This window comes from Ovis aries, chromosome 1 (genome assembly GCF_016772045.2).
Source record: "Ovis aries strain OAR_USU_Benz2616 breed Rambouillet chromosome 1, ARS-UI_Ramb_v3.0, whole genome shotgun sequence".
In the NCBI taxonomy this organism is placed as follows: Eukaryota; Metazoa; Chordata; class Mammalia; order Artiodactyla; family Bovidae; genus Ovis; species Ovis aries.
Window position 1 is genome coordinate 28,580,720 of NC_056054.1, and position 15,023 is coordinate 28,595,742.

General features: G+C 40.8%; 1 protein-coding gene across 2 annotated transcripts in view; it reads left to right on the forward strand.

Annotated features, from left to right (window-relative positions):
• The window catches only part of TCEANC2 (transcription elongation factor A N-terminal and central domain containing 2), a 44,919-nt gene that overhangs the window by 680 nt on the left and 29,216 nt on the right, over window positions 1-15,023 (forward strand). For both annotated transcript variants that reach the window (XM_004002004.6, XM_012149815.5), the window contains exon 2: window positions 23-165. In XM_004002004.6, coding sequence (XP_004002053.1) covers window positions 64-165 — 102 coding nt within the window. In that variant the 5' untranslated portion in view covers window positions 23-63. The remainder of the gene's footprint in view (window positions 1-22; window positions 166-15,023) is intronic.

Genomic DNA, 15,023 nt, shown 5'->3' on the forward strand with positions numbered 1-15,023 from the left:
ACCTGCCTTCTTTGTTGAGCAGAACACGGTAAAGCACGTGAAGGTAGTTGGAGTCCCCTAGGAATGGATAAATTCGTCATTCGAACACCCAGAATCCAGAATAGTCCTCAGAAGAAAGATCCTGGAGGAAAGATTTACAAGCAGGCCACCATTGAATCTCTGAAGGTGAGAGGGGATCTGGGAGTGGAGAAAATGTGCAAAGGACTGGGATGGCAAGGAGGTCTGGAGGAGTTCTACTGTGGAAGACCTATGAATTCCTTATTTTTGTGCTTCCTCCCCACCGTGCTCCTGACTGCTCCAAATTTGTTTCCCCCATACACTATCAATTTCTGGACCTTTGTTACACCCTTCTAATTACTTTAGCTTTGTGGTATGTTTCACTAACTGGTAGGATATATCCTCTGAAATTATTCTTCTTTTGCAAGATGTTCTTGTCTATTAAATGGAATGTTCAAGTACCAAATATGATTTGTGTACCCTGTACAAACTCAGTAAGATTGGATGATGATACCACCCCTCATAGCATATTGACTGGAACTGTATCACGTGGCCTTCATAGCCACATCTAAGACTGAAAAAGAGACTGTTAAACTGGACTCTTTGCAGCCTCAAACTGTCTGACTTATGTTGGCAAGGAAGAGGCAAGGCATCATGAATACAGTATAAACAACTAACAGTGAATCAATGAATGTAATGTAATTAATGGTAATTATTGCTTCACTTAATAGTGAAGGACAGGCGAGCCTGGAGTGCTGCAGTTCATGGGGTCGCAAAGAGTTGGACACGGTTTAGCGAGTGAACAACAAGTTACTTCACTAAAAACAAGCAGAAAACTGCTTGCAATTAGTTCCCTTTGTCATCTGGAACCTCTCCTTCTACATTACAGACTTTTTCTGTCTGATTTCCTTTATTGCTTCCTCTTTTCTCCATTAGACTGCTAATGTTTGTGCTCTGCAGAGCTTTGTCACATTTTATGTATTTGGCCAGGGTAATCTTATTCATCTTAAGGCTTGCCATGCTGATGACTGCCAAACTTGCACCTCTGGCCTAGGTCTCTGAAGAGAGGGGGATCAGGGGCTAGAGAAAAATTTACAAAGACTGTGATGGTGTGGAGGGCCTTCTGAGTACTTGACTTAAGTACTCCATTGGACTTCTAGATATACCACAGGTTTACCAGACCCAGATTAGAAAGCAATATAGGGAAGTGTAAACAAAGACCCTGGGTTCTGTTGGCCTATGTCAGAGTTTCTTCAAACAAACACTGTTGTCCTTTCGGGCAATATAATTCTTCATCATTTGAAACCGTCCTGTGAGTTTTACAAAGTTGAGCATCTCAGGCCCTCAGACACTAAATGCCAGTAGCACCTCCCACTGTGATGACTGAAAATGCCCTCACGTATTTACAAATAGCTCTTAGTTGAGACCTACTAAGCTCAAGATGATCTTTAAAATCTCCCTGAGTTTTGAAGTTTTGTGAATTCCTAGAACACGTTGAAGTGTTGCAACTGTTTGGTCAGAGTATCCACAAATAATTGTAGACTGTATATTGTATATAGTCACTACTGTATGTAGTTCTCAGAGACAGTGGTGGGCAGGACTGTGGTATCAGACTGTCTGGAAGGAAAAAAGGGATAGTAGTAATTGACCTACATGTACACTCAACATACAAACACCCAGATTCTAATATACCTTCACCTGTCCCTTCTGCCCTTGGTGTCCCCAGGTGGGCCCCAGTTGAGAATCACTGTGTGTGATGATGAGAATATGTCATGTGAAGATTGTGGAGTCAGAATAAACAACAGGCATATGAAGTAACATTCTCCTTCAATGCAGTGGCTTTTCTTCCAAACCTCCCGTATTTATTTTATCCATATACCAAGTAACGGGGACTACAAATTTAGAAACCACCCTTAATTCTTCTTCTTTATATCCAATTTTCAATTTTGTCTCCTAAAAATCCTTCCTGCCCTTACATCTCTCTCTCTGAATTTCAAAATCTTTTTGAATTTAGAGCAGTTCGGTGGTCTGTTAACTTTGTCTCCCTGACTTTGGCATCCCCTATCATTCCAACCTCCACACTGAAGTCAGAGAAATAAGGCTTAAAAAAAAAAATCTACTCAGGTCACCTCCTTGCCAAAGGAAACCCTTCCTTCAGTGCTTTTAAACTACCTTTTGATAAAGACATTTCTTTGCGTGACCCCAAAGGCTCTCTGTGACCTGGTACCTGCCTGCCCTGCTGCTCTTCTTATTTACCTTCCGTCCAGTGTCAGCCACTCACAATTTCTCAAAGATGTGTTCTTTCATACCTCTACACCTTTGCATATGCTGTTCTGTTTTCCTTGAATGGCTTTTTTCTCTTGTCTTAGAGTCAGTATGGTGTGGTAATTAACACAGACTCTGGAGCCAAACTGCCTGTGTTTAAATTCCAGCTCTGCCGCTTAAACTACTTGTGTGACCTTGGGCAAGTTAATCTCTGTGTCTTTCCTTATCTGTAAAATTGGATTAATAATAATATCTATTTAATAAATGAAGTATGAAGTGAAAGTCACTATTTTATTTTATAATAATCTATATGGAATTCTCCATGCCAGAATACTGGAGTGAGTAGCCATTCCCTTCTCCAGGGCATCTTCCCAACCCAGGGATCAAACCCAGATTACCCGCATTTCAGGCAGATTCTTTACCAGCTGAGCCACCAGAGAAGCCCAAATAAATAGATAAGCAACTAGGATATACTGTATAGCACAGGGAATTCTAGCCATTATTTTATAACCTAAAATAAGCCTCTTATCCTTCTCCATCAGAGGGCAGACAGAATGAAAATCAATTTCACAGAAGACTAACCAATCTGATCACATGGACCACAGCCTTGTCTAACTCAGTGAAACTATGAGTCATGCCGTGTAGGGCCACCCAAGATGGACAGCTCATGGTGGAGAGTTCTGACAAAATGTGGTCCACTGGAGAAGGGAATGGCAAACCACTTCAGTATTCCTGCCTTGAGAACCCCATGAACAGTATGAAAAGGCAAAAAGATAGGACACAGAGATGAACTCTCCAGTACTGTAGGTGCCCAATATGCTCCTGGAGGTCAGTGGAGAAATAACTCCAGAAAGAATGGAGAGATGGAGCCAAACCAAAAACAACACCCAGTTGTGAATGTGACTGGTGATGGAAGTAAAGTCTGATGCTGTAAAGAGCAATATTGCATAGGAACCTGGAATGTTAGGTCCATGAATCAAGGCAAATTGGAAGTGGGTCAGATAGGAGATGGCAAGAGTGAACATCAACATTTTAGGAATCAGCAAACTAAAATGGCCTGGGATGGGTGAATTTAACTCAGATGACCATTATATCTACTACCGTGGGCAAGAATCCCTTAGAAGAAATGGAGTAGCCATCAGTTCAGTCGCTCAGTCGTGTCCGACTCTTTGCGACCCCATGAATTGCAGCACGCCAGGCCTCCCTGTCCATCACCATCTCCCGGAGTTCACTCAGACTCACGTTCATCGAGTCCGTGATGCCATCCAGCCATCTCATCCTCTGTCGTCCCCTTCTCCTCCTGCCCCCTTCTCCTCCTGCCCCCAATCCTTCCCAGCATCAGAGTCTTTTCCAATGAGTCAACTCTTCACATGAGGTGGCCAAAGTACTGGAGTTTCAGCTTTAGCATCATTCCTTTCAAAGAAATCCCAGGGCTGATCTCCTTCAGAATGGAGTGGTTGGATCTCCTTGCAGTCCAAGGGACTCTCAAGAGTCTTCTCCAGCACCACAGTTCAAAAGCATCAATTCTTCAGCGCTCAGCCTTCTTCACAGTCCAACTCTCACATCCATACGTGACCACAGGAAAAACCATAGCCTTGACTAGATGGACCTTAGTCGGCAAAGTAATGTCTCTGCTTTTGAATACACTATCTAGGTTGGTCATAACTTTTCTTCCAAGGAGTAAGCGTCTTTTAATTTCATGGCTGCAGTCACCATCTGCACTGATTTTGGAGCCCCCCAAAATAAAGTCTGACACTTTTTCCACTGTTTCCCCATCTATTTCCCATGAAGTGATGGGACCGGATGACATGATCTTCGTTTTCCGAATGTTGAGCTTTAAGCCAACTTTTTCGCTTTCCTCTTTCACTTTCATCAAGAGGCTTTTAGTTCCTCTTCACTTTCTGCCATAAGGGTGGTGTCATCTGCATATCTGAGGTTATTGATATTTCTCCCAGCAATCTTGATTCCAGCTTGTGCTTCTTCCAGTCCAGCGTTTCTCATGATGTACTCTGCATAGAAGTTAAACAAGCAGGGTGACAGTATACAGCCTTGACGTACTCCTTTTACAAAGCAGTCTGAAATGCAGTACTCGGATGCAAACTCAAAAATGACAGAATGATCTCTTTGTTTCCAAGGCAAACCATTCAGTATCATAGTAATCCAAGTCTGTGCCCTGACCAGTAATGCCTAAGAAGCTGAAGTTGAATGGTTCTGTGAAGACCTACAACACCTTCTAGAACTAACACCCCAAAAAGATGTCCTTTTCATCATAGGGGAATGGAATGCACAAGTAGGAACTCAAGAGATACCTGGAGTAACAGGCAAATTTGGCCTTGGAGTACAAAACGAAGCAGGGCAAAGGCTAACAGATTTTTGCCAAGAGAATGCACTGGTCATAGCAAACACCCTCTTCCAGCAACACAAGAGAAGACTCTACACATGGACATCACCAGATGGTCAATACCAAAATCAGACTGATTATATTCTTTGCAACCAAAGATGGAGAAGCTCTATACAATCAGCAAAAACAAGACCGGGAGCTGACTGTGGCTCAGATGATGAACTCCTTATTGCCAAATTCAGACTTCAATTGAAGAAAATAGGGAAAACCACTAGATCATTCGGGTATGACCTAAATCAAATCCTTTAGGATTATACAGTGGAAGTGACAAATAGATTCAAGGGATTAGATTCTGATAGATTGCCTGAAGAACTATGGACGGAGGTTCGTGACATTGTATAGGAGGCAGGGATCGAGACCATCCCCAAGAAAAAGAAATGCAAAAAGGCAAAATGGTTATCTGAGAAAAGAAGAGAAGCGAAAGACAAAGGAGAAAAGGAAAGATATACCCATTTGAATGCAGAGTCCCAAGGAATAGCAAGGAGAGACAAGAAAGCCTTCCTCAGTGATCAATGCAAAGAAATAGAGGAAAACAATAGAATGGGAAAGACTAGAGATCTTCAGCAATATGTGAACTGTGAACTTCCAGATGTTCAAGCTGGTTTTAGAAAAGGCAGAGGAACCAGAGATCAAATTGCCAACATCTTCTGGATCATCGAAAAAGCAAGAGAGTTCCAGAAAAACATCTATTTCTGCTTTATTGAGTATGCCAAAGCCTTTGACTGTGTGGATCACAATAAACTAGAAAATTCTGAAAGAGATGGGAATAGCAGACCACCTGACCTGCCTCTTGAGAAATCTGTATGCAGGTCAGGAAGCAACAGTTAGAACTGGACATGGAACAACAGACTGGTTCCAAATAGGAAAAGGAGTATGTCAAGGCTGTATATTGTCCCCCTGCTTATTTAACTTCTATGCAGAGTACATCATGAGAAATGCTGGACTGGAAGAAGCACAAGCTGGAATCAAGGTTGCCGGGAGAAATCTCAATAACCTCAGATATGCAGATGACACCACCCTTATGGCAGAAAGTGAAGAGGAACTAAAAAGCCTCTTGATGAAAGTGAAAGAGGAGAGTGAAAAAGTTGGCTTAAAGCTCAACATTTAGAAAACAAAGATCATGGCATCTGGTCCCATCATTTCATGGGAAATAGATGCGGAAACGGTGTCAGACTTTATTTTTTTGGGATCCAAAATCACTGCAGATGGTGACTGCAGCCATGAGATTAAAAGACGCTTACTCCTTGGAAGAAAAGTTATGACCAACTTAGATAGCATATTCAAAAGCAGAGACATTACTTTGTCCACAGAGGTCTGTCTAGTCAAGGCTATGGTTTTTCCTGTGGTCGTGTATGAATGTGAGAGTTGGACTATAAAGAGAGCTGAACTGAAAGAATTGATGCTTTGAACTGTGGTGTCGGAGAAGACTCTTGAGAGTCCCTTGGACTGCAAGGAGATCCAAGCTGTCTATCCTAAAGGAAATCAGTCCTGAATACTCATTGGAAGGACTGATGCTGAAGCTGAAACTCTAATACTTTGGCCACCTGATGGGAAGAGCTCATTTGAATAGACCCTGATGCTAGGAAAGATTGAAGGCGGGAGGAGAGGGGGATGACAGAAGAAGAGATGGCTGGATGGTATCACCGGCTCGATGGACATGAGTTTGAGTAAGCTCTGGCAGTTGGTGATGGACAGGGAAGCCTGGCACGCTGCAGTCCATGGGATCACAAAGAGTCGGGTGCAACTGAACTGAAGTGAAATTTGCTCAGTTGTGTCCGACTCTGCAACCCCATGGGCTATACAGTCCTTGGAATTCTCCAGGTCGGAATACCAGAGTCAATAGCCTGTCCCTTCTCCAAGGAATCTTCCCAACCCAGGAATCAAACCCAGGTCTCCCGCATTGCAGAAAGATTCTTTACCAGCTGAACCGCAACAGAAGCCCAAGGATACTTGAGTGGGTAGCCTATCCCTTCTCCAGCGGAGTTTCCCGATCCAAGAATCAAACCGGGGTCTCCTGGATTGCAGGTGTATTCTTTACCAACTGAGCTATCAGGGAAGCCCCATCTACTTAATAAGCTCGTTGCAAAGTTTGAATGTGTCAATATATGTAAAGTGGTTGGAGCAGAACCTGGCTAGTACTAAGTAATATGTAAGTATTTGTTGTTATCAGCTACTTTATGAAATCCTTTGTCCCCGTGACCTAGTAAAGAGTCTCCTCTATTAGAAGGTCTTTCCTAGCCACCCTCTGTCCCCCAAATACAGAGCCAATATGACTCCCTTCTCTAAGCTATCCCTTTTCTTAACGTGCCCCATTAGCGCACTTCTCGTGCTTTTTAAAAGGTGTTTTTCTTTTTTAAATTCGAGGATAATTACTTTACAGTATTGTGATGGAAACGTGTTCCTTTCCATGCATGTGTCCTGGTATACTCCGCATCTGGAAAGACTATGTCTTAATGTTTTTGTGGCCCCAGTAGCTGTCATGGGACTTGGCATATAGAAGGCCATGGTGCATTTTTCTGAACGACCAAATGAGCTAAAACTTTAAAAGCCTGGACTTGGCATATGAAACCCTTTCTCTTCTGTTCTGTCTGAGGTGCCATCTCACCTATCCCTTATAGCTCCCCTTTAACAGGAATGCATTCCAGCCACGCCTCATTTCTTGCTCTTCTTTTTCTTAGTTCCTCTCTTTCATGTCTCCAGGGCTTTGACTTGATGCTGATCCCCTTTCCTGCATCTTTTACAGAGTGAATTCCTACTCATTTGTCAGCCCACTCAAGTGAATCTTAGATTATAAGCTTCATAAATACAGGGGCCTTGGACATTTTATTTACCTCTTACCCTTGGACCTAAGACAGCGTTCAGTACATATTAAGTGGTTAGTAAATACTTGTTAAAAAAGTGAATGCGGAAATGCTTTCTGGGGAGTTAATCTTTCCCTCTTTGATATTCTCTTAGCACTTGGTTCAAATATCTGTTTTAGCACTTACCTTACTGTATTGTAATTGCCTGATTACCTGTAGTTTCCCCAGTCTATTATGAACTATTAGGACTGGGACTGAAGTATCTTACTGTGTTCTGGTTCTGCTCTAAGCCCTAACACAGGGCCTCTACACTGTATGTAAAAATTCATTGAGTAAACAATAATCATCATTATTTGGGGATGTTCTTGCTGGGTCTGGATAGTAAGCTACTCCACAAATGCTATTGTGAAACAGCTTTATACTCAGTTCTATGCTAGGTACTCTAAAGAACATAAGAAAATTTTAAGGTAAAAGTATGTGAGCCTTTATGGAACTTCTTAGGACATCGTAAGAAATTAAAAAGTAATGATACAAAATCATATGTGCTCCATTACAAAATTGTTGTTTAGACAATAAGGGTCAAGAGTTAGGAGAGAGCTCAGTGTCTGTTTTAGGGGTTAGAGTCTTAAATAGATGGAAAGATTTGGCTAGGTAGAGGGAAGTTAGTGATATCTAGCCATTCAGTAAGTTGTACCTACTGTTCCCTTTCCTTTATGCATGCACGTATGCTTACTTTCCTGTGTGCACAGTACAAATTAAAAACAAGTTAAATTTGAATTCTAGAGAGTTAGCTAGATCCACGTTTTGCCAAGTGACTCTTCCCACACACCATCATTATGTTTTAATGCTAAGAATTTGCTGAATGTTCAAGCCTCAATTTCCTTATCAGTAACATCAAAAATACTGTCTCACCTGCAGGGTTGTTATGAGGGCTAAATAAATAAATGCATGTTGAAAGGGCTAAGCATTGTGCCTGGCACAAAATAAAAACTAGTAAGTAGTTCTCTCTTTTCTTATATGGAAAAAAAAAGAGGCTGTGTAGTAAAGCTAGAGCTGAGAATGATGGTGGTGATGTGATGATAATAGTAATGATTACGGCTTACATTTATTGAGCCTGTTTCTATGGGCCAGGCATTGTGCTAAGTGCTTTACACATAATAACTCTAAATTCTAATAATAGCACTGTGAAATGGATGCTTTTATCATTTATATTTTACAGATTAAAAAAAATCTAAGGCACAGAGAGATTAAGTAGCTTGTCTAGAGTCATGAAGCTCTCAGTGGTAGAGCTGGGATTTGAACTAGACAATCTGGTTCCACAGTCTGCCTCCTATAGGGAGAACTAAAAAAAGTTGGAGGTTTCTGAATGCCAGCAAAGGAGGTATAAAAATATTGGGATATTAGGACCATTGTACTTCTGTTATCAGCATATTAGAAGTAATTTTGCCTTAGCCTTATCACATTCAATGAAAGTGCTACTCAATAGAGCTCATGTGGTGTGCATTTGAATAGTAAAGGTTAATTTGGTTAATCTCTTCTTACTCCCTAAGGGAAAGTGATTTTTTCTGTTGGTTGCAATAGGAGATTTTTTAAATTGAAAGAGTCTGAAATATGCCTATTATTTTAGGTTCTGCGTTTAAGAATGCTCTGTAAGTCTTCACTCCCTTTGTAGGATTGACTAGCCAGTATTGTCCCTGCCCCCACCAGTGGAATGGTGCCCATGTTATTGCTTATGAGCGAAGCATTTTCCCTCCTTGGTTTTATCAAACCTTATATTTCAGCCATCCACAACTATAGGACCAAATGGGATTTTGGAAGCACCTTTTCTTTCTGGCAGTAACCATTCCACTACTCATAGTAGCTTTCCCATTGATATTTCATGTCCACTTCCCTTTTTTCCTCTAAATATTTCAGATAAGAACTTGCAGTATCTATTTTGGGGCTCATATTTGGACAGAAATAGAGAAACATTCTTTGTAAGTATGTGGAATTCTTCTCTGGAACTAATTGCTATATTTTTCTATTTTTGGTCTAATATCTCAGATCTGAAGACTACTATAGTTAGTCCTTGAGGGTAGAAATAACTGTTCAGTTACATGTGCTGATCCCCTGGAGAAGGAAATGGCAACCCACTCCAGTACTCTTGCCTAGAAAATTCCACAGATGGAGGAGCCTGGTGGGCTACAGTCCATGGGGTCGCAAAGAGTTGGACATGACTAAGCAACTTCACTTCTTCTTATATCTACTGTGCATTGGGGATAGAGAAATAAGAAATTGTTCTGGCCCTCAATGTGTTCATAGTCTAGTGGAGAAGACAGCCTTGTAGATAACTATTTGCAGAAAGCACATATGCAGTAATTGATGTCTTTGCAGATTCCATGGGAGTTTGGTTAAATGTGGTTGGAGAGAGGCAAGAAAGTCTGTATAGTAGTTGATTCTTTAATGTCTTTAAGAATAAACAGATGTTTATTGTGTGATTCAGGCAGAGAAAGAGCATCCCAGGCAGAGGATGTCAAATACTGTGATTGGTTTAGGCAGTTTCAAATTGTTTGATATATGTTGAGCCAATGGTGAGGCTGAAAAGGATGTCAAGAGCCAGGTCATGTAAGGCCTTTTATGCCATGCTAAAGAGCTTAAACGTCTCTAGTTCCGTATGTTGAAATAATCTGATGTGGAACCCCCAACCTCATTCCAGCCATGTAGAAATGCTCAGTAAAAAATCTCCAATACAGAAATTACCCTGGCAGTACAGCAATTAAGACTCTATTGTAGGGGCCCGGGTTTGATCCCTAATTAGGAACTAAGATCACGCATGCCACATTGTGCGACCAAAAAAAAAAAAAAAAAAAAAAACCACCAGCAAAATGTCTCCAGAACAGAGCTGAGCTTGAAAAGAAAAAAGAGAAACCCTCAGGTGCCAGGAAGAGAGAGGAAATCCAAATGCAGAGCTATAAGTGGGAGCTGAAGGCATACCTTAGAGATATTTCAGGGTTGGTTCCAGACCACTGCAATAAAGTGAATTTTTTTGGTTTCCCAGTTAATATAAAAGTTATGTTTGAACTATACTGTATAATGTGTTAAGTGTACAATGGCATTATATTTAAAAACATGTACGTACCTTAATTTAAAAATATTTTATTGCTAAAACATGCTAACCATCATCTGAGCCTTCAGTAAGTTGGAATCTTTTTGCTGGGTCTTGCCTTTTGGAGGGTCTTGCCTAGATGTTGATGGCTGCTAACTGATGAGGATGGTGGTTGCTAAAGGTTAGGGTGGCTGTGGCAGTTTCTTAAAACAGTGAAGTTTGCCATATCAATTGACCCTTCCTTTCATGAATGATTCTCTATAGTGTGCAAATGCTGTTTGATAGCATTTTACTCACAGTAGAACTTTCAAAATTGAAGTCAATCCTACCAGATTCTGCTGCTGCTTTATCAGCTAAGTTTATGTGATATTCTACATCCTTCCTTGTCATTTCAACAGACTTCACAGCATCTTCACCAGGAGTAGATTCCATCTCAAGAAAGCTTCGTTGCTTATCCATAAGAAGTAACTCCTTATCTATTAAAGTTTAATCATGGGATTACAGCAATTCAGTCATATCCTCAGCTCCACTCATAATTCTAGTTCTCTTGCATGTTCCACCACATCTGCAGTTGCTTCTTTCACTGAAGTTTAGAACCCCTCAAAGTCATTCATAAAGTTTGGAATCAACTTTTTCCAGACTCCAGTTAATGTTGATATTTTGACTTAATCTCATGAATCATGACTATTCTTAATTGCATCTGGAATGGTGAATTCTTTCCAGAAGATTTTCAATTTACTTTGCACCAGAAAAATCACTATCTATGGTAGCTATAGCCTTATGAAATGTATCTCTAATGTATTTCTCTATGTATGTATCCTAGAAATATATTTCTAGGACTTGAAAGTCAAAATTACTCCTTGCAACAGAATGGATGTTGTGTTAGCAGGCAGGAAAACAACATTAGTTTCATTGTACGTCTCTGTCAGAGCTCTTGAGTGAACAGGTTCATTAGTGAATGAGTAGTGATATTTTGAAAGGAATCTTTTTTTCTGAGTAACAGGTCTTGACAGTGGGCCTAAACTATTCGGTAAGTCATGTTGTAAACAAGTATGCTGTCATCTAGGCTTTGTTACATTTATAGAGCCCAGGAAGAGTAATTTGCATAATTAAGGGCCCAAGGATTTTCAAAATGACGAGTGAGCATTGGCTTCTACTTTAAGTCGCCAGCTGCGTTAGTCCCTGAGAGTCAACCAGTCCTTTGAAACTTTGAAGTTAGGCATTGACGTCTCCTCTCTAGCTATGCAAGTTCTAGATGTCATCTCTTCCAGTATGAGACTATTCTATCTACATTGAGAATCTGTTGTTTAGTGTTCATTGCTTATCTTAGATAGATCCTCTGGATAGCTTGCTGCAGCTTCTACCTTAGCACTTGCTGCTTTACTTTGCACTTGTGTGTTATGTAAACAGCTTCTTCCCCTAAACCTCATCAACCAACCTCTGCTAGCTTCAGACTTTTCTTCGGCAGTTTCCTCACCTCTCAGCCTTCCTAGACTTGAAGAGCAGTAGGGCCTTGCTCCAGAGTAGGCTTTGGCTTATCGGACTGTTGTAGTTAGTTTGATCTACGCAAACCACTCAAATGTTATCACATCAGCATTAAGTCTGTTCTGCTTTCTTATCATTTGTGTGTTCACTGGAGCAGCACTTTTAATTTCCATCAGGAACTTTCCCCTCGAATTTATGACTTGGTTAACTATTTGATGCAGAATACCTAGCTTTTGGCCTGTCTTGGTTTTCAACATATTTTCCTCACTAAGCTTAATCATTTCTAGCTTTTGACTTTAAGTGAGGGTCAAGCTACTCTTCCTTTCACTTGAACACTTAGAGGCCATTGTAGGGCTGTTAATTAACCTAATTTCAATGTTGCGGGGTCTCAGGGAATAGGGAAGCCCGAGGAGCAGACAGAAATGGGGAAATGACTGGTTGGTGGAGCACTCAAAATGTTTATCAGCTAAGTTTGCTGTCTTATATGGGCATGGTTTATGGCACCCCCCAAAACAATTAAAATAGTAACATCAAAGGTCATTGATCACAGGTCATAATAAATATAATAATAATGGAAAAAGTGTGAAACGTTGCAGGAATTATCTAAATATGACAGACACGAAGTGAGCATCTGTTGGAAAAAATAGTATCTGTAGGCTTGCTCAATGCAGGGTTGCCACAAACTTCAATTTGTTAAAAAAAAAAAAGAAAGCAATATCTGCAAAGTGCAGTAAAGTGAAGTGCAATAAAACAAGGTATGCTTCTGTATAGTTTTATGGAAACCAGGTACAGAGTTTGGGGGCTGGGATTTTAGGGCCAGTATGAGGATAGCAGATAAGGAGGTGGAAGTCAACATAGGGCTACCATATTTTTGAAAAATGAACTAGAAAAATTCCATCCACCAGTCTAAGGAATCAGCATGAAGATTGTATCATGTCAGGGTTTGGGTTCAAAAAAAGTTGACCCCATAATAAACTAGAACCTCACGCTTATTACTGTGTGTGTGTGTATTTAACTTCATACTATCTACAAAGCTGAAAAATTAACATAAAAACTGGTCCAGAACCAGGGAAATCCAAGGAGCTTGGCAAAGGCAAAGGTGAGATTTCCATGTTAAGACACTTCTAAGCCTAGAGTACATAGGATTCCCATGGAAAACATTAAAAATGTACTCATGGTCAAAACTTACAGTAAAATAAATTACCAGGAGGGAGAATGAGCAGGTAGATTTAAGTAGTAGAATTTCTACTCCAGGAAACGTAACAGTCTGAAAGAGATCTTAAATGTGTTAAAAATATTCACAGAGATAAAGAAAGGAATAGAAATGGTAAGGATAGGATAGTATGAAAAAAAAAGGGCAGAATTAGAGGGGGGAAAAAAACAGAATTTGTCCAGTGAAAAAGCATATTTGTTGACAAGTACATTGGACAGCTTAAAAGTAAAGTCATAGCTGTGGAGAGAAATACTGAATTGAAAGCTGAAAAAAGTGAAAGTATTAATCACTCAGTCATGTCTGACTCTTTGCGACCCCATGGACTGTAGCCCGTCAAACTCCCCTGTCCATGAAATTCTCCAGGCAAGAATACTGGAGTAGCCATTCTCTTTTCCAGGGGATCTTCTCAACCCAGAGATTGAACCTGGGTCTCCTGCATTGCAGGTAGATTCTTTACCATCTAAGCTACCAGGGAAGCCCAAATTGAAAGCTGCTGTTGCTGCTGCTAAGTCACTTCAGTCATGTCCGACTCTGTGCGACCCCATAGACAGCAGTCCACCAGGGTCCCCCGTCCCTGGGATTCTCCAGGCAAGAACACTGGAGTGGGTTGCCATTTCCTTCTCCAGTGCATGAAAGTGAAAAGTGAAAGTGAATTCGCTCAGTTGTGCAGGACTCTTAGCAACCCAAGGAAATTACTAGAATGCATCCCACAGAAATAGAAATATGGCAGAAAAGTTAAGAGACTTGAAGGACAGGCAGAGAGGCCATATATGTTTCTAACAGGAGTTTTCCATAATGCAGAGACTTGGTATAGATTTCCTTGAGCATCTTAAAAATTGTGGGGACAAACGCTGAAATGATAGAAATGGAGTGTGTAACTCCCAAGCCATGAGAGGAGGAGCAAGGCTAAAGAAAGCTCAGGCTGTGAGATGAGAGGCAAGAAAGGGAGAAGAAAGGCAAAGAGAAAGTGTGTCCGGTAGCTGTCGGTAATGATGATAAATGCAAACGGATTAAACATGCCTATCAAAAAATAGAAATTTTCAGATTGGATGGGGAAGGAGGAGCAAAATAAAGCAGCCATAAGTTATTAAAGCATGACCCAGAAAAGTTGAAAGTAAAGGATAGAAGACATACGAATATATAATAGGCAGGAGTTCACTGAAGCAGTGTTTATAATAGGAAGAATATGAGGGGGAGAAAATGCTAAATATGCATTAGGGGAATAGATTTTAATATTCTGAGACATTGTATATAAAAATTATGGAATAATATTCAATACTATCAAAATGGATCAACTGGGTTTATACACATCAGTATGGGTAAGTCAAACTATATTGAATGAGAAGTGCAAGTTGCGTAATATGATATTTATGTCTACTTCCTACTGAAAATATCCCTTGCTGCTGCTGCTGCTGCTAAGTCACTTCAGGTGTGTCCGACTCTGTGCGACCCCATAGACGGCAGCCCACCAGGCTCCACTGTCCATGGGATTCTCCAGGCAAGAACAGTGGAGTGGGTTGCCATTTCCTTCTCCAATGCATGAAAGTGAAAAGTGAAAGTGAAGTCGCTCAGTTGTGTCCAGTCTTTGCGACCCCGTGGACTCCTACCAGGCTTCTCTGTCCATGGCATTTTCCAAGCTAGAGCACTGGAGTGGGTTGCCATTGCCTTCTCCGAAAATATCCCTTACCTAGCTTCATTTATTTGTCTTTCATGCCATGTAACACCAATGTTATTTTATATTGTAACAGGTCATAGAAAAGCACTCTGTCTCAATTT